We start from the raw sequence: 19,995 nt of genomic DNA, 5'->3' as shown, positions 1-19,995 counted from the left end.
CAGATCCAGTCCAGATCCAGTCCAGGTCAGTCCAGGTCAGTCCAGGTCCGGTCAAGGTCGGTCCAGTCCAGTCCAGATCCAGTCCAGATCAGTCCAGGTCAGTCAGGTCAGTCCAGATCCAGATCCAGTCCAGGTCAGTCCAGATCCAGTCCAGGTCAGTCCAGGTCAGTCCAGATCCAGTCCAGATCCAGTCCAGATCCAGTCCCGATCCAGTCCAGGTCAGTCCAGATCAGTCCAGGTCAGTCCAGATCAGTCAGGTCCGGTCCAGGTCAGTCCAGATCCAGTCCAGATCCAGTCCAGGTCAGTCCAGGTCAGTCAGATCCAGTCCAGATCGGTCAGTCGGTCAGGTCAGTCCAGATCCAGTCCAGATCCAGTCCAGGTCAGTCCAGGTCCAGTCCAGGTCAGTCCAGGTCAGTCCAGATCCAGTCCAGGTCAGTCCAGTCGAGTCCAGGTCAGGTCCAGTCCAGTCAGTCCAGATCCAGTCAGGTCAGTCCAGAGTCAGTCCAGATCAGTCCAGGTCAGGTCCAGATCCAGTCAGGTCAGTCAGTCCAGTCAGTCAGGTCAGTCCAAGTCCGGTCCAGGTCAGTCCAGATCCAGTCAGGTCCAGTCCAGATCCAGTCCAGAGTCAGTCCAGATCCAGTCCAGATCCAGTCCAGGTCAGTCCAGATCAGTCCAGGTCGATCCAGTCAGTCAGGTCGGTCCAGGTCAGAGTCAGTCCAGGTCAGTCAGATCGGTCAGGTCGATCCAGTCCAGTCGGTCCAGATCCAGTCCAGGTCCAGTCCAGGTCCAGTCCAGATCCAGTCAGGTCAGTCCAGATCCAGTCCAGGTCCAGTCAGATCAGTCCAGGTCAGTCCAGATCCAGTCCAGGTCAGTCCAGGTCAGTCCAGATCCAGTCCAGGTCAGTCCAGGTCCAGTCAGTCCAGTCAGTCAGTCAGATCAGTCCAGATCCAGTCCAGGTCAGTCCAGATCCAGTCCAGGTCCAGTCCAGATCCAGTCCAGATCGGTCAGTCAGTCGATCCAGGTCAGTCCAGATCCAGTCCAGTCAGTCAGTCCAGTCCAGGTCAGTCCAAGGTCAGTCAGGTCAGTCAGTCAGTCCAGGTCAGTCCAGATCCAGTCCAGTCGATCCAGTCCAGGTCAGTCAGGTCAGTCCAGATCCAGGTCCAGATCCAGTCCAGTCCAGGTCCAGTCAGGATCAGTCAGGTCAGTCCATCAGTCAGGTCAAGTCCAGATCCAGTCCAAGGCCAGTCGAGGTCAGTCCAAGTCCAGTCCGATCAGTCCAAGGTCAGTCCAGTCCAGATCCAGTCCAGATCCAGTCCAGGTCCAGTCGATCCAGTCCAGTCCAGTCGGTCCAGGTCAGTCCAGTCGGTCAGGTCAGTCCAGGTCAGTCCAGATCAGTCAGGTCAGTCCAAGTCCAGTCAAGGTCAGTCAGGTCAGTCAATCAGTCAGTCAGTCCAGGTCAGTCCAGATCCAGTCCAGTCCAGTCCAGATCCAGTCCAGGTCAGTCCAGGTCAGTCCAGATCCAGTCCAGGTCCAGTCAGATCAGTCCAGATCCAGTCCAGATCCAGTCCAGGTCAGTCCAAGTCAGTCCAGTCAGTCCAGGTCAGTCCAGATCCAGTCAGGTCAGTCCAGGTCAGTCAAGGTCAGTCCAGATCCAGTCCAGTCAGTCAGGATCCAGTCCAGGTCAGTCCAGTCAGTCAGTCCAGGTCTCAGTCCAGATCCAGTCAGATCCAGTCCAGAGTCAGTCCAGGTCAGTCCAGGTCCAGTCAGATCAGTCAGATCCAGTCCAGATCAGTCCAGTCAATCAGTCCAGGTCAGTCCAGGTCAGTCCAGATCGGTCAGTCCAGTCCAGTCCAGTCCAGGTCAGTCAATCAGTCCAGGTCAGTCCAGATCCAGTCAGGTCAGTCAGATCCAGTCAGGTCAGTCCAGGTCAGTCCAGATCCAGTCCAGGTCAGTCCAGATCCAGTCCAGGTCAGTCCAGATCCAGTCCAGATCCAGTCCCAGTCAGTCCAGGTCCAGTCCAGTCGATCCAAGTCCAGGTCAGTCCAGGTCAGTCCAGGTCGGTCAGGTCAGTCCAGGTCCAGTCAGATCCAGTCCAGATCCAGTCCAGATCCAGTCCAGATCCAGTCCAGGTCAGTCCAGATCCAGTCCAGATCCAGTCCCAGGTCAGTCAGTCAGTCAGATCCAGTCAAGGTCAGTCCAGAGGTCAGTCCAGATCCAGTCCAGGTCAGTCCAGGTCAGTCCAGATCCAGTCAGATCCAGTCCAAGTCAGTCAGATCCAGTCAGTCAGTCCAGTCAGTCCAAGTCAGTCCAGATCAGTCCAGATCCAGTCCAAGATCCAGTCCAGGTCAGTCCAGGTCAGTCAGATCCAGTCCAGATCAGTCCAGAGTCGGTCAGTCCAGTCAGTCCAGTCCAGATCAGTCAGGTCGGTCAGGTCAGTCCAGATCCAGTCCAGGTCAGTCCAGATCCAGTCCAGATCAGTCCAGATCAGTCCAGGTCCAGTCCAGGTCCAGTCCAGATCCAGTCCAGATCCGGTCAGGTCAGTCCAGGTCAGTCGTCAGGTCGGTCAGGTCAGTCCAGATCCAGTCCAGGTCAGTCCAGGTCCAGTCAGAGTCAGTCCAGGTCCAGTCCAGATCCAGTCCAGATCCGGTCCAAGTCAGTCCAGGTCAGTCAGTCCAGGTCCGTCAGTCCAGATCCCAGTCCAAGTCAGTCCAGGTCCAGTCAGTCAGTCCAGATCCAGTCCAGGTCAGTCCAGATCCAGTCAGGTCCAGTCCAGATCCAGTCCAGGTCAGTCCAGATCCAGTCCAGGTCAGTCCAGATCAGTCCAGGTCAGTCCAGATCCAGTCCAGTCCAGTCCAGTCAGGTCAGGTCAGTCCAGATCCAGTCCAGATCAGTCAGATCCAGTCCAGATCCAGTCAGATCCAGTCAGATCCAGTCAGATCAGTCCAGATCGGTCCAGATCCAGTCCAGGTCAGTCCAGATCAGTCCAGGATCCAGTCCAGGTCAGTCAGGTCAGTCCAGATCCAGTCCAGGTCGATCCAGATCCAGTCCAGATCCAGTCCAGGTCCAGTCAGATCCAGTCCAGGTCAGTCCAGATCCAGTCCCAGATCCAGTCCAGGTCGGTCAAGTCGGTCAGGTCAGTCCAGGTCAGTCCAGGTCAGTCAAGTCAGTCCAGATCAGTCAGGTCCAGTCCAGATCCAGTCCAGGTCAGTCCAGGTCAAGTCCAGTCCAGTCCAGTCCAGGTCAGTCCAGGTCAGTCCAGGTCAGTCCAGATCCAGTCCAGGTCAGTCCAGATCAGTCAAGTCAGTCCAGGTCAGTCAGGATCCAGTCCAGTCAGTCAGATCCAGTCAGGATCCAGTCCAGATCCAGTCCAGGATCCAGTCCAATCGATCCAGTCGATCCAGTCAGGTCCAGTCCAGGTCAGTCCAGATCCAGTCCAGGTCAGTCCAGGTCAGTCCAGGTCGGTCAGGTCAGTCCAGGTCAGTCCAGATCCAGTCAGATCCAGTCCCAGATCGGTCAGATCCAGTCCAGGTCAGTCCAGGTCAGTCCAGATCCAGTCCAGAGTCCAGTCAGGATCAGATTCCAGATCCAGTCCAGATCAGTCAGGTCAGTCCAGTCAGTCCAGGTCAGTCCAGATCCAGTCCAGGTCAGTCCCAGATCAGTCCAGGTCAGTCCAGGTCAGTCCAGGTCAGATCCGGTCCAGATCCAGTCCAGGTCCAGTCCAGGTCAGTCCAGATCCAGTCCAGATCCAGTCAGAGTCAGTCCAGGTCAGTCCAGATCCAGTCCAGGTCAGTCCAGGTCAGTCCAGATCCAGTCCAGGTCAGTCCAGGTCAGTCCAGGTCAGTCCAGATCAGTCAGGTTCAGTCCAGGATCAGGTCAGATCAATTCCAGTCCAGTCAGTCCAGGTCAGTCCAGTCAGTCAGGTCAGTCAAGTCCAGTCCAGATCCAGTCCAGAGTCAGATCCAGTCCAGGTCCAGTCCAGGTCAGTCAGATCCGGTCCAGGTCAGTCCAGGTCCAGTCCAGGTCCAGTCAGGTCCAGTCCAGGTCAGTCCAGGTCAGTCAGGTCAGTCCAGGTCCAGTCCAGATCCAGTCCAGATCCAGTCCAGATCAGTCAGGTCAGTCCAGATCAGTCCAAGGTCAGTCAGGTCAGTCCAGTCAGTCCAGATCAGTCCAGAGTCAGTCCAGATCCAGTCCAGGTCAGTCCAGATCGGTCAGGTCAGATCCAGTCAGTCAGTCCAGTCCAGTCAGATCCAGATCCAGATCGGTCCAGGTCCAGTCCAGGTCAGTCCAGGTCCAGTCCAGGTCAGTCCAGATCCAGTCCAGATCCAGTCAGTCCAGGTCGGTCAGATCAGTCCAGGTCAGTCCAGGTCAGTCAGGTCGGTCCAGATCCAGTCCAGGTCAGTCCAGATCCAGTCCAGGTCAGTCCAGGTCAGTCCAGGTCAGTCCCAGATCCAGTCAGATCCAGTCCAGATCCAGTCCAGGTCAGTCCAGGTCAGTCCAGATCCAGTCCAGGTCCAGTCCAGATCAGTCCAGATCCAGTCCAAGTCAGTCAGATCCAGTCAGGTCGGTCCAGATCAGTCCAGATCCAGTCCAGATCCAGTCCAGGTCAGTCCAGGTCCAGTCCAGGTCAGTCCAGATCCAGTCCAGATCCAGTCAGATCCAGTCCAGGTCAGTCCAGGTCAGTCCAGTCCAGGTCAGTCAGGTCAGTCCAGGTCAGTCCAGATCCAGTCCAGGTCGGTCAGGTCCAGTCCAGGTCAGTCCAGTCAGTCAGGTCAGTCCAGATCCAGTCAGGTCAGTCAAGTCAGTCCAGTCAGTCCAGATCCAGTCAGGTCAGTCAGGTCAGTCAGGTCAGTCCAGTCAGTCCAGTCCAGATCCAGTCCAGTCAAATCCAGGTCAGTCCAGGTCCAGTCAGATCCAGTCCAGATCAGTCCCAGTCAGTCCAGTCCAGGTCAGTCCAGATCCAGTCCAGATCGGTCCAGGTCAGTCAAGATCCAGTCAGTCAGTCCAAATCAGTCCAAATCAATCAGTCCAATCAGTCGGTCAGGTCCAAGTCAATCCAGGTCAGGTCCATCCAAGTCCAGTCAAATCCAGTCCGGTCAAATCCATCCAGTCAGTCAATCAGTCGATCAATCCAAATCCAAATCCAATCCAAATCCAATCCAAATCCAATCCAAATCCAATCCAAATCCAATCCAAACATAAAATTCTGCGGGTGTGTTGCATATCCCAAACAGTTTGGGAACCTCTGCCGTAGGGAGGGCATATTATACCGTCTCACCCTATATTGAGGGGCCCACTCGTAATTGCGTAACTATCGACTCCACATCTCTCCATCCTCCGTTACGAGGAATGTTCGTCAAATCAATTTGCACTTGGTTCGTCCACTTGGCTCGCTGCGCTCTGCTTCTTGTACCTGCCGGATCGAAATGAAATCGGACACCATCTTTGACATCCATGTCCTGCCCATCGTAGCCTTCCAGATTAAGCTACCTTCTGGATACTACTTCTGGGTCGCCGTGGAGTTGGGCCAGCTTGTGGTTCATCCTCCACCGTCAGACTACGTTGTCTTGCACACCGCCAAAGATGGTCTTGAGGACGCGTCTTGAGAACGCGTTAGCAAAGATCAAAGACAAACGAATTGTTCGACAACCGCGAAGGTATTCCCGTCTGACATAACACTGATACCCAGGCAGACCCTGTCGCGCTCGGTTCTGCCCAATAACATGTACTTTACCTTCGACGCATTCACCATCATTAAATCCAGATTTTCTTACCTCACGTTGCAGGCAAGTATAACAGTTCTGCCACCTTTTCAAATGTTCGACAATGTTCATATCATCTGCGAAACAAAAAAATTGACTAGATCTGTTGAAAACCGTGTCTCGGCTGTTACACTATAGGCCTTCCGTATGACACCTTCTGTGCCAAAATTGAGCAATAGGCATGAAGTTCATCACTTTGTCGTAGTCCCCGACGGAATTCAATCGCACTGGAATGATCGCTCGAAATTTTCACATAATTTTTAACAACATCCATGGTGGCTTTTATCGGTCTCGTAAACTTCCCGGGTAAGCTGTAAAATGAAATACCGTCAACTGGGGGGAAGATGATCATTTTTAAGACAAAACATGCAATAACAATGTGTGTTTACATTTTAAATCGAAACAAATATTTTCAAAACATGTACTGCTATACGTTGCAATAATCAACAACTTTAATTTTCTGAAATGTGTTCGCATTTATTAAAATAAATTAAATTATCCCACATTTTTTGAGTAATCTGGTTTGGGGTGAAGTTGATCAAGACAGCTCTACTAAAATCATTATGACCTAGTAGGCAAAATACTCTAGGTCATTTGTATGAATGTTGAATTTACTACGTAAAGAAGTCTACGAAGTCAATATTTGAAACGAAAATAGCGTCATTTATGACTATCTCTCTTTTTCTTCCACAAAATACATTTTCATGATTATAATCGAAAAACTCGGATTTCTACCTAGCGGTAACATTACTTGAACGGAGAATATTGTTGACTACCGTTTTATAAAAAAAATTGGCACTTTTGACTGACACATCAAATGATCATCTTCACCTCAATGATCATCTTCCCCCCAGTTGACGGTACTAAATGTTAATTCAAGTTAATTTTTGTGAGAGTCTTATGAAAACTCTCCAGAGCTCTTATGAAAACTCGCCAGAACTCTTTTTTCAAGCAATCCCAATCTTTTGAATTAGAAAGAGTTGTTCCTTGGTGAATAGGAGGTCGTCAGTTGCATTCTAGCAAAAATTCCGCTTGAGGCCCTTTCAAAACATTTTAACAACAGCCACTACACCTGATGGTATAATGAATTATTGGCAGTGGCTGATTTTCTACCCGCCGCAGTCACATCCAGGCGCTATAGTATATGCGCAAAATAGCCAGCAAGAGTTAACCGCCATAAATTTGTATGGCGAAAGACATCTAACGCGGGTTTTCTCTAAATAAGAAACTTTTCATGAAAAACTATTTGGTACCGATTATGAAGGATGGTGTCCGCTACTACGCCTACCAAATATTTTTTCGATTAAGGTGCTTAATTTTGAGAAATCGAACCTTAGATGCCTTTCGCCATACTGATTTCAGAAAGTTAACTCCTAGTGTGCCGCTGTAAGCACGCTCAAAGCAGGCGATTCATTGCAATATTTCCATTATCAGGCGACAGGTGGTGTTGCTGCGTGTTTGTATTAATGTAATATTGCATATACACTAGTGACATCTGCTGTTCGATATCGTAAGCTTTCAATGTTCCTTCCACACACACGAGGTGGAGAACAGTCTTGAAGAAATTGAAAGCATTCAGCTAGAATTTAGTATGGAAGTACAATGAAATCTCTTTTATTGTTTAGAACTGTAAAACAAGTCGTGGGTACAAAAAATCTAAAAATTATTTGTTGCATTTTGACCTAGCTTTCATATTGATCCGATGCGTGGTTGATGAGAACGGATGATTTGTCCATACAAGGAAATTCATTTTACTTTAAATGTTGTGGCGCTATCTCGTTCAAACAGCACCTTTGTCTTTGCCTTATTACGCACTCCAGTCTGTGTTCTTTTTCGAACAGACGACAAATTAGGCTTCCCAAGCATCTTGGAGACTCAAAAAAATGAGGCATCGTTTCATTCTTTCTTATACATATAATCAAAACAAAATGGAGAAACTTTTTCTTAATGACGACGATATCGTGGAACCAAGTGTTGTGCCACATGCTCGGTGTGCGGGTTAGGTAAAATGTAATGGATTTAGTCTGAAAGCTGATGTGCTACAATTACCAAGGATCACAATTGACATTGTTGGTGTATGCTTCTTTTTAATAAGAACTTATTTCATAAATTTCAAACTTTGCTAGATGAAATGAAGTCAGAAACCTAGACACCGAGACAAACTTGCGAGCTCCGCTTTCGTCAGATTGGTTAATTGCTCTTGAATTATTCATTTCGGTGGAAAGCGGCCATAAAGCTCCAACATTTCAAACTAGGCCACCTGCATACATTCTCTGCCAGCGAGGAGCAAAAATGCTATTTGCTTTTCAAATTCCACTGCACGTTGGAAATAAATTTGTGAAACTTTACCTTTCCCATCATTTGCAGGGCTCGATTACGGCAACAGTGAGCTTCTGCCACCGCCACCACTGCACCAGGCTGGCACCGGACACAATCTGAACATCAGCGTACCGGAAAATGCAGTTCAATCGAGTGTAGGTCCGCCGCCAGCGCCAACTCCAAACGAAACAGCGGCAAATGCCATCCTGCGGTTGGAAGTCGAACTACGCGATAAGCACGCGCAGCAAAACAATCGAAGGCAGGCGAAAGCGCGGCCCTCGCAGCCGCCACCCGCTTACGGGAAGGTCGTTCGCGGCGGTGCTGGCGTTGGGGTCAAGCAACGGAACGATCAGTGCTTTGTGCCGATGGAGAAGGTGAGAATTTATGCGATTAAATCGCGGGAAACGATTCAGTTGTCGACGCGCCCGACTAGCACCGGATCTATATGTAGATACGAATATTAGATTGCATGCGGAAGCCCTTCCGTGCTCATTCGTCAAGAGGAGTTTACTGTTGAGAGTTTTTTGCATTCTGTGCCTGGTCTAGTTGATGAGTTAAAGTAAAATGGTAATTTAATTTCAGCGCGATGTTTAGAGCCGCTCTACGTGAGATGATTCAAATAGGTTAGAGATGCGGTCTATATCATTTTCATTGAAATGTTATAAACTGCCTATGATTTTTTTCTGATATTAGGTGTGTGAATAGTTAACCGAAAGTACAAGTGTCACTTTAGCTTCTTTTAAGTTTAACGTTTGCTGTCCTACAATGTTGACCCTGATTATCATGATTCATATTATGGATATAAGTAAGTTTTCGATGATGCTTTACCAATAGGAGAATTTTCATGCAATGGTTTACACTTGTCTAAAATCTCAAATATCTTCTGGATGCTCCTACCTGTACTTTCCACACACGATCTAAAAGATCCGAGAAAAAACAATCTTCAAACATATGTTTTTGGAAATCTGAAATCCAAAATCTTATGTAGAACATTTCTTATTTGAAACAAATTCACGTTTCTGATTATGCTAATCATTGATCATTCATGAAACACTCGCCACTTGCTCGAAGCACGGTTTCATTAAAATTCACAGGTGAGGCGGCATTTTATCCTACGGTGAAGCTTCCCACCTTACATCATCAACCCCAATACAAGCCATTCCCACGTACCACCATTTGGCTGCGATTGAAAATTTCCACAGCTCATCATCGACAGCACCACTCAGGAAGTGATTTGCCCCCAAGGGTTAGAGGAAGCCCATTTCAAGAACTTTACGGTCATTAATTTTCAACTATAGCATCTCCAATTTTCCTAACTCTCTACTCTATCGTTTTCGTGCATGCATCGCCGCCCACTGGATCCATCTCCGGCTGCCCACATGTGCCCTTCACGTGAGCGTGGGAATGGACATATAGGTCCTTGACGAGTTGCTGAAAAAGCTGGAGATTGAGCACGTGCTGTGGCAAGCGGATCGGGTCGGTCACTATTACCAGGTGCTGTTCCCGTTGCCAGCCGGTGATCCGTGCGAGACCACTCTTCACTGTTTGACCGAGTTGGGTATCGGCGTCCGGGCCAACTCAACCGTCAGGTAAGCGCTCTCCATGGCAACACACACGTTACACTTCCGGCCATAGTTTTGGGACCGTTTGCTGGATTTTTTTTAGAGATTCTAGTGCACAATTTCGTTCGAAGTTTGCAGAATTAATTCTCAATTAATAATGATAGACAATACATGTTATGAATAAATCATTCAAAATCGTTACAAATAAAAAAAAAACAAATAAAGAATCGGAGGAGCAGCTTTTTCGCACAACTGTATAAATGAAGCTGTTTAAGAAGGATTTATTAAGGCGTATATCTTCCCGAATCCGTTCAATCTTGTATCAGTTTACGAAAAATGTCTCTCGCTATACATTATACAGCATGAGTGTACACTTCAGCTTCTTTTAAGTTTAATTTGAGAGTACAGAAGACAGTGAATCACGAATCTATGGCAAAAGGTTGAAAGGACAGAAGCTCGATAGACAAAAGGTCCAAATGACAAACGGTTGAAAGGACAAAACGTCGAAAGGAACAGAAGGTCGAAAGCACAAAATGTTGAAAAAGAAGGTCGGAAAGAACAAAAGGTCGAAAAGGACAAAAGGTCGATCAAGAACAAGTTGATAACAAGTTGGGTGTATTGTGAAATTCCTATCTCATCAATCAAAGTTGAAGCATGAGCAATTTCCACAGAAGGAGTTATTACTATGAAACAATATTATTAATATCTTGATAGTTCTGTTAGAGATAAAAATGATTATTGATTTAAGAAATAAATTATACTTGTATTGTGCGAGATTTATTTTCTCCGTTTCAGTTTCTTGTTTATTTTGCCCTTTTGTCCCTTACGACCTTTTGTTTTTTATCGACCTCTAGTCTTATTCGACCTTTTGTCAAGTTCGACATTGTCCTTTTCGACCAATTGTCCCTTCGACCTTTTGTCTTTCGACCTTTTGTTATTCAACTTTTGTCTTTCGACATTTTGTCACTAACCCGTGAATCACTGTCATTATTCTGACACAAACTTCAAAGAATTTTTTTTATTCATTATTACAGACACTTTCAGCCTAAGTTAAACTTGTCTCTAATTCAAAGAAATAAATGTGGAGTACTTATAGTAAAAAAACATGCAATCCCAAACTGAGGTTGTTCCTGGAAAAGACTCCGAACAAATGTTATTGATCCGCACAAATATCCAAAAGTTTAGAATATTCATTAAAGTAATCATATTAGACTAGAGTAGAATAGAGTAAAGTTATCATGCACGGATTCAAATAACTTGACATGGTTTCTACAGTATTTGACAGCATTACCATTATTACCACTATTTAGTATAACTTTTTTTTTTCTAGAACTCCACATATAACTGCAATAATGTGGGAAATATTACAATCGATCTTAGAGAATGACTCAAACTAATGGCCGGAAGTGTAAAAGCCGCTGCGATGACTTTTTGACAATCTGTGAGGACACTGGATGGGACAGGGAGGACTGCCGCAGTTGTTCAAATTCTAGCGTCGGTTGTGTTGGCTTTTCTATGGAATGTTTTTCACAAACTAGATTATTTCCGCCTGTCGTTTCGATCGATCTGAGGCTTTGTTTGGATTCGATGATTGTGTTTCTATCCCGAATGGCCGTGTTCTCGCCGGAGGGCATCTGAAATAGAAACTGTTGATTTTTTGCCAGCGTTCCGGGCCAGTGCCACCACACAGCTGCCAGATTTTTCAAGCGGGTTGACTGATGCCTTACTGTGTTGTTTTTCAATTTTATAGTGTCCTTCCATGCAGTGTCAGCTACGATAGTTCCGCACTTGACGGCAACGACAACGATGATGAATATGGGTAATGTTGAGTTTACTTTTTGGAGCTCTATGTTGAATGTTTGCTTGTAGCATTAAACTATCATGCCGAGACAGGGCACAATTGTGTTGTCTTTTCGTCGCAAATATGTTGAATGTACGCTTTTTTGGATGTATCCCTTGTAATAATTAGAAGTAGATAATTATATCTTTAAAATTTTGTTACATTATTGAAAATGTGTTTGGACGTTGGACAACGCCTTACTTGAAGGGTGTCAAATCAGAATCTAAAATTGGGGACCGTCACGAAATCATGTAAGATTTTGAATGTTAATAGCGTCTTTATCTTTCGATGGATTTTGAAGATTCTCTCCAGCAATTTGTAATTTATATTTAAACTTTCGATTGTTTACGTTGAACTATTAGAAATTTCAATTCTTGTCATACCCAGTAACAAATTTAGAACCAACCAATCCCGTTCATGCATTTCCAACACAGACATCAGAATGATGTAAGTAACGGGCCTTACTGCCCACCGTTTACTTTTCTATGGGCATAACATAAAATACACGCTTAATTTCTGTTTGAGAAGCTACGGTGAGCGGACACGGAGAGTGGGCACGTACGCCAACTTTCATCTACTTAGTGACTGAGTAAAATTGCATTGCGGTATATTATACTTAAAACTATGAGCAGTCTTTTTTTGTGTCTTTATTAAGGAGACTTTCAGCCCTAGGCTGACTCGTCTCCGATGAGCAGTCTTGCTTTTGACGGAAATAAGTGAAATTTTCGTGGGAATAAAAGATACGGCAATACAATTTAGGGGAAGTCGGGGGTAACACGCCCATAGGGGTTACAACGCGCCACCCCTGAATACGGTTAAATATCCCCATTGTGATTATTTTAAATAGTCTATACGATGAATCAATGAAAAATATTGCCATTGGATACATATATTTCATGATTTTTCTCTAGTTACACATGAAAAACTCGAAAAAATGATTTTTGCGTGTTTTGATGCAATTCTAGCTCGGTGAAATTTAGTCTTTCTATCGCTGTTATTCATTGGTAAATTGAAAAATTGAGCCATGAGCCATGCTGCTTACTCGTGTTCTTTATGTTCCACACGAAATCGTCGTCAAAATTGGTCTTAAAACGATTTGATGGGCCTTCAAACTTCTGAGGTCGGTGTGGGGCAGTACGCCCATGCTCATTTCGTATGACCGAAACAGCTGAAACATTCGGTTAATTGCCTTAATGTAGGCAATTAAAATGAAAATCAGTACGATAAACACATGCGCGTTTTAACCCATCCACTGGCGCATCTCACCCCGCATGGTTTCAAAATCAATATTTTTCGGTGCTTTTTAAAAATCAAATTTCTGTGCAATAAAATGTACAATTAGATATCTGTCATCGGTAGTCAGTCGCAGATATGCTGTTCTTTAGTATGCGCTGATGAAAACTGGCTGAAATGGTGGTTTTCATTGATAAAAATGGCATTTTCCTTAACGTGGGCGTCCTACCCCCAGTTCCCCTACTCAGTGACTGAGAAGATGAAAGTTAGAGTGCGGCGAGCGAAAAGAACGATGGCGTCGATAGCGGTCGCAGCGTCGATGACGGTGGTTGCTGCATCTGTAGCGTTTCAGCAAACTATCGAGCAGTGGTGGAAATTTGCGAACCTTACTCACAAAACAAGAAGTAGGCAATGCAAAAGACTCGCGAACATTTGTTTTGCCTTCTTCTTGCCTACCTACTACTCGCAGAGAAAACAAAAAAACGAACCCCGAAAATTGTTCGTGAAGCTTCGCGAGTCATTTGGGTTAATTTGCTAAAAGTCATAAAACAACATCGGAACTTATGTCTCACTGATGTTCGAGCAAAAACACAATTATTTATTGTTATTGTGTTTATGTCGAGTCAAATCTATCCATTGCATTTGAAGTAATCACAAAAACTCGCGACCGTGTTTTTACTCCCGAACAAAATACAGGCCCGGCTTTTTGTTTTTGCTCTGCCCGTACTCGCGAACAAAGCAAGCGCCAGAAAAATGCAGGCAGTAGGTTCGCGCGAGTGTGGCATTTTTGGTAGGCCCAATTACACTCTTTTCTTACTCGTGAAGCGAGTATTTCCACCACTGCTATCGAGTGGCTTTCGTTAGCAGCACTCCAGTTTAATTTCTTTGCATGGTTCTGGATCTGGTTTTGTTGCATGGATGGCATCAGTAGCATTCAAGTGAAATTTCTTCTCAACATTATGATTTTAGTTGGATGCGAATAAATTTTCTCAGCGTACCTTCGCCGCGCGCTTCTGATTCCGCTGCCAACCGTAGCAAAACCGAAATCAGAATCTTGAGAAAAAATTTCACTAGGTTACTACTGACACCATTCAATCACTATGAGCAGGAGGTCATGGGTTCAAGTCCAGGCTCGCCTCTTTTCCTATTCTGCAGTCCTTAGTTCTTTCTGTGTTTCACGTTCTACCAAAACGATTCCTATCGTCACAGTCTCCACACTAACAGTTCCAAAACATCTCGTGGCACCGATGAGAGGACGTAGACTGCCGTAATCTGAAAAAGTGACGTATACGCCATTTTCCAAAAATGGTGTTAACGAGTACTACTCATCGAGCTCTTTAACAGAAAAATTGAAAACATGCATGTTGTAAAATGGCTGTTACTTCACTTTTCCAGATTACGGCAGTAGAGTTCTCTGCCCCTTTCTTAAGTATAGGTGTCCCAACTAACCTTGCTTTTTCCTCCAGCATTCACAAGAACGTGGCCAGAACAGATCTCGACTGTTGAAGAGTGCTTTGCTTCCACTGATTAGTCCAAAACCATTATTTGTGTTATTCCTTTATAAGGCAGACGAATCTAAACAAAAAATTAACAAAAACAACAATAGAACACAATGGTGACATGGTATTAAACTCAAATGTATGTTTGTTATACATTAGACAGTTCAGAAACATTGAAAAATTGGTAGCAATATATTTGTGGCAATATAGTTGCCACTGCCTTGCAAGTGGGAAAACAGGCAAGAACAAAAATAAATAAAAGATTTTAAAATTTAGGTTTTACGTAAAACCAGTCAAATCAAGGCACGTTACAATTTTTAGTAAAGAGTCTTAGTCAAAAACGCATTATAAGTGAAGAAAAAAATGTTTGCGCTTTTTGCGGGACCCTTGAAAAACAAAACACAATTTTGTCAAAAATCCAAAAACTAAATATACAGAAAGGCAAAACATTTTTCACGCTAATCACGCCTTAATCTAACACAGGAGATTCAAAATAATTAATATATCAACGGGAAAAAATATATCTTTGTCGTATTTTTTACGAATTATAACTGAAAATCCTTCTTCCACTCGACGCTTACGATCTATTCGTAAAAAAAACTGTTTCTTCTTCTTCTTATTGACATACATCCCCACACTGGGACAGAGCCGCCTCGCAGCTTAGTGTTCATTAAGCACTTTCACAGTTATGAACTGCGAGGTTTCTAAGCCACGTTACCATTTTTGCATTCGTTCTATCATGAGGCTAGCACGATGATACTTTTATGCCCAAGGAAGTCGAGACAATTTCCAATCCGAAAATTGCTTAGACCGGCACCGGGAATCGAACCCAGCCACCCTCAGCATGGTCTTGCTTTGTAGCCGCGCGTCGGCCAAACCCATTATCAAAATCAAATGTTTCATTTAAAACCAATATCAAAAACAATCCAAATTATTTTTTTCAATTCAAAGTCCACATACAAATACGCAAATGCATATTTACTAAACAAATTAATCCAGCCTTTTTTTCTGAGCCTTCCGCACTATTTCATGTTCATAATCCTCCAGCTGTATTCATTCTTTTTTTTATTTTTTTGCAAATATATCCAGCATTGCAATCCAAAATCAATAAAATTCGATCCGGCAGACCATTTCCAATAGAATTGGATGGTATTCCAACGAAAAAAACAAAAAACAATATCGGTATACCTCTACACACTTAACTCAATTCACCGTATTCGGTAAATTTTACCGAAATCTCAACAGCAGAACTGTTCGGTAATTATTTTACAGATTTTTTGTAATTTTTTCCATTGTTCAACTGTCAAAATCACCGAAAATCAGTAAAATTATTTACCGAACAGTTCTGCTGTTGAGATTTCGGTAAAATTTTACCGAATTCGGCGATTTATTTTAAGTATAGCTATAGCTCTCCAAACAAACTCTGTATACTGGCTCTTCAAGCTCAAGCGCTCTCACACAACACCTTCGAAATTCAAATTTCGAATCGTTGCGTTCTGCTGGTCTACTACATTATCGTTCCTATAGCGCAAACAATTCGTCCCTCTTCTACACAACCTTTACCATCAAAAGCTCACTCTGTAACAATCCGATACTCTTCCAGAGCACCTTCGGCAACACAAGAAGAAAACCGATGAGAAAACAAATCATGTTAAGTCTAAACCGATAGGAACAACAACACATTCAATCTGGTACCTTCAACATTACAAGTGGAAACTGATTAGAAAACCAATCATTTGCTTCGGCGCTACTCTAGAATAGAAATACTACAATAAGAGATCGGCGGAGACGCCATCTTGTTTCCAACCGAACCGTCAAAAGCGGTTCCAATTCGACTTGATAACATTTTGCATCCATAAAAAGCAAGCAAAAAGTTCAAGTGCTGCCAATCTTATTTTTACGATATCATGCATTTTTAAACATTCCCGACTAGAAGAGCATAACTAAAACTTAACACAATTTTAACATATTGTGATCTTTAAAACTTATTTTGATACAATTTTGTTCTTAGTAGCCATTATCTGTCAAATGTTGTAACAGGATTTTAACATAATAAGATTTAAAAAATGCTTATTACCGAATTGCCCAACAGTAGGCAATTAAAATAGATGTAGCAAAGTCTATATCACAAACATAGCCATATCACAAACGCTGATATAATTTGAAAAAGTTGTCTAATTTGTAATGTTCTTAGTTTCATGTTCTTGAAAAATATTCTTGTTCAGAAAAAAACTAATATTTCTAAATGTTGATCACAATCTGGAGACCTATCACAACCTGTAACTGCACAGTAAACAATGTATTTTGTATCTGATTCTGTTATAAGTTTCTAACAAAATATGTTATTTTTATGATAAAATTGTAACAAAATTTGATAGTTTTTTGTTTCGAGTAGTGTAATTTTTGATAGAAATTTAGATATTTTAACAACATCCTGCACCATATTTCTAACAAATTTTGTTATAAAAAATTTGTATAACATAATAACATATTGTGATATAATTTTGATATGACCTTCTAGTCGGGTTGCCATTTCGACAGTTTTTCACTCCGCCGGTCTCTGGTTATAGGGTTGCTACTCCAGCTGCCTTATCGAGCGTGCAGCTCCGTTGCCCGACGATGCCAGGTGATATTTTCAAATGTCTTCCGAGTCGAGTGAAAATGTCTTCAAATGTCTTCAATATTAAAATTATGACTATCAGGAATTTCAAAATCCAATAGGTTTGTAAATTAAATAACCTTCTTATTATTGGCATTACATACCCCACTGGGAAAACTCCGCCTTGCAGCTTAGTGTTCATTCAGCACTCCCACATTTCTAAGCCAAGTTACCATTTTTGTATTCGTATACCATGAGGCTAACACAATGATACTTTTATGCCGAGGGAAGTCGAGACAATTTCCAATCCGAAAATTGCCTAGACCGGCACCGGGAACCCAACCATGCTTGAACCCAGCCACCCTCAGCATGGTTTTGCTTTATTGATGTGGAAATGTTTTATTGAGTAACGAGTTCCCCTAGATTTTCAATTTACTGATTCTTTCATTGCAATTCCACCGAATTTTTAAACTGAATTTAAAAGTGGAATTCTTCCGATCTTCTTTTTAGAAGAACTCCCTGTATGGATTCACAATTTACCGTGAAATACTTGAAGCAACTTCTAAAGGATTTTCATAAGGAACTTTGGGAGCATCCACAAATTACGTAACGCTTAGAGGGGGGAAGGGTTGAGTGATGTGTGACGATCTATACAATATTTCTAATCAGCTTTTGGATGAATTTCTGAAGAAATTTCTGGAGACTCCGAAAAATTTTTTCTTAGGAAGAATTCCAAACGATTTTCTAAAGAACTTCCGGAGACGGAACTTCAGAAGGAACTTTAGGAGGAATTTTTGGATGGACTTAAGAGAAAATTCCTGTAGAAACTTCAAGATGAATTCCGGAGGTATTTTTTTGGAGAAATCCTTGAAGTATTTTTGTTGAGAATTCCTGAATGATATTCCTGAAAAATTACTAAATGAATTTCCAGTGAAATTCCTGAAGACATATCTGGGGAAGCTTCCGGAGGAATTCTTGTAGGAAGTTCAGGATGAATTCTTGGAACTTCTTGAGGTATTGCTGCAGAAATTTCCGAAAGAAATCCAGGAGGAAATAACAGAGAAATTCCAGAGTATTCTTCAAGAGGCATTCTTGGATAATATTTCGGCAATATTCTAGAAGAATTTTCCACAGGAATTCCTGGAGAAACTTCCAAAAGGCATTCATGGAGTAACATTCGGAGGTATTTCTGGAAGAACTGCTGTAGGAATACATTTGGGAACTTTTGGGGGAACTTCCGAATTCTAATTCTTCTAATTCCACCACTTCATTGTACCTTTGACAGATACGTATTTCGACCTTACTGTTGAGGTCGAAATACGTATCTGTCAAAGGTACAATAAAGTGGTGGAATTAGATGGAATTGTACAAACTCGTCTTATGACAAGTAAATACATTCCATTAAAAGCTTAAAATAATTTTCGTATTAAAATTTAGATTTGTATTGAAATTTCGCATGGGCAGCTTACGCCGCACATTTACGCCTTCTATGCAAAACAAGGTCTGCCGGGTTACCTAGTCTGTTATAAATTGGTACGTATACGAAAAAATAAAAGGCTCAAAACATAATACAGCCCTGCACGAATCTTTTTTTCTTTCGATCTTCATGAAAGTTAGAAAACAGCAATGCCAGCAAATGTCAATTTTGCCATCTAGTTACCTTGTTGTTTTCTTATTTCTAAAGCAGTCTGTGTAGTGCCGCCAGTTGATTCAAGAGTATAAATGTATAAATGTCAAACCGATGTTGATGATGGAGCTAAACATGCACTACAGCGTGATGCATACTAAAGAATAAAGTTCAGCTTGTGGAAGCACATTTAAATAAAAATTCATCAAATGGTTACAGTGCCACTAGCGTTCTAGTACTTATGCTTCTACTGCAGTGCCCTATTGTTGTATAAAATCCTCACAGTTCTACATCACTATACACACATCCACTACTTACTGGGTGGGTCCAGTAATGGTAAGAAAATGATATTTTTGATTGACTGTAAAATGCAAATTGAACCACAACAAATTCATTCGTTATTCATATTCATGTCTTGCCATGTAATAAATATCCCTTCACTTATGAGCAAGACAGATCTTGTACGTATTTTATCACATATCGAGGGCATTGCATTCTTCCGCTGCACTATTGCCTACATGTGCATAACGCTTTTGCATGACATTTACATCGATGGAATATGCTTGAGCCCAACCGGCGCGCGGTGAATTCCCTTGACATTGCAAAAGAAACCCGGGGAGCAGACTCCAACTGTGATTTGAATTCCACACCAGCTCGTTAACAGAAAGAAAAGAAGAAACATGCAGCTTTTCGAATCCTTTCCGTATCTTCCTTGGCATGTACGTGCGCTGCGCTGGCGCTGCTGACTGCAGCTCGTGACCCTGAAGGTGATGTCGTAATACGTAGAACCGGCACCGGAAAGGGGCCTGTCTGTTACGTGCATGTAGCTTCTGCGGTCGGGTGGGTCCCACTAACAAACTTCTTGTGCAACTGAATAATAGCTGTAACAAATAACGTTCAGGTCTTTGCTGGTTGGGGATGGTGGTGAGAAATGCAACTTTTAGAATAAATATTACACTACGTTGGTAAAATAAAGTAAAATTTTGAGAATATCAAAATGAATTTTATTTAATTTTTCTACGAAAAACAAATTCGTTTTAAATCAAAGTTGTTTCGATTTGTTATTCGACAATTTTTTTTTTAAAGATTGTTAGTTCTGCAACTTATTTAGAAAATTTTAAACGTTAATATCTTCAGGAGCATTTTTGGCCGGTGCCAACAAAAATACTCTGACCGGCTTGCTCTTTGAAATTTTAATCCCATCCCGTAATGATGTGTGCACGGTATGCAGTAGCACTGGCAGACAATCCGGAGTCTGACTTCGCATACACGTCAGCCTACATATGGAAAATGTGTAGATTCTGGTGGATGCAAAAAAGATGAATACAACTGTACTTCCCAGCTTCATATGGTTATGCACCGGCACACACCATAATGAGCATGAATCTCATTAAATCATTAACGAGAAAACGGAGAAATGCTTCGGTAACATGACGGTAACTGAAACTGCTACGCGGAACCAGATTTTGTTGTGAAGGAATGTTTGCTCAATACTACTTATTGCCATTGACGACATTATAGATGTGGTATTTACACGGGAGGACTTTTTGTGCTCTT

The 19,995-nt window shown here is 43.2% G+C and overlaps 2 protein-coding genes across 3 annotated transcripts in view; one reads left to right on the top strand and one right to left on the bottom strand.

The window, feature by feature from the left end:
• Positions 1-19,995, bottom strand: part of LOC134212578 (uncharacterized) — an 896,490-nt gene that overhangs the window by 341,931 nt on the left and 534,564 nt on the right. The gene's annotated exons all lie outside the window — the stretch shown is intronic.
• LOC134212573 (uncharacterized) overlaps positions 1-19,995 on the top strand; it is a 120,017-nt gene that overhangs the window by 8,440 nt on the left and 91,582 nt on the right. For both annotated transcript variants that reach the window (XM_062690559.1, XM_062690560.1), the window contains exons 3-5: positions 8,127-8,452; positions 9,495-9,667; positions 11,391-11,459. In XM_062690559.1, coding sequence (XP_062546543.1) covers positions 8,127-8,452; positions 9,495-9,667; positions 11,391-11,459 — 568 coding nt within the window. The remainder of the gene's footprint in view (positions 1-8,126; positions 8,453-9,494; positions 9,668-11,390; positions 11,460-19,995) is intronic.

Source organism: Armigeres subalbatus, chromosome 2 (assembly GCF_024139115.2).
Source record: "Armigeres subalbatus isolate Guangzhou_Male chromosome 2, GZ_Asu_2, whole genome shotgun sequence".
Lineage (NCBI taxonomy): Eukaryota > Metazoa > Arthropoda > Insecta > Diptera > Culicidae > Armigeres > Armigeres subalbatus.
The sequence above is the reverse complement of the archived record's forward strand: the minus strand, read 5'-3'. Positions and strand labels throughout refer to the sequence as shown.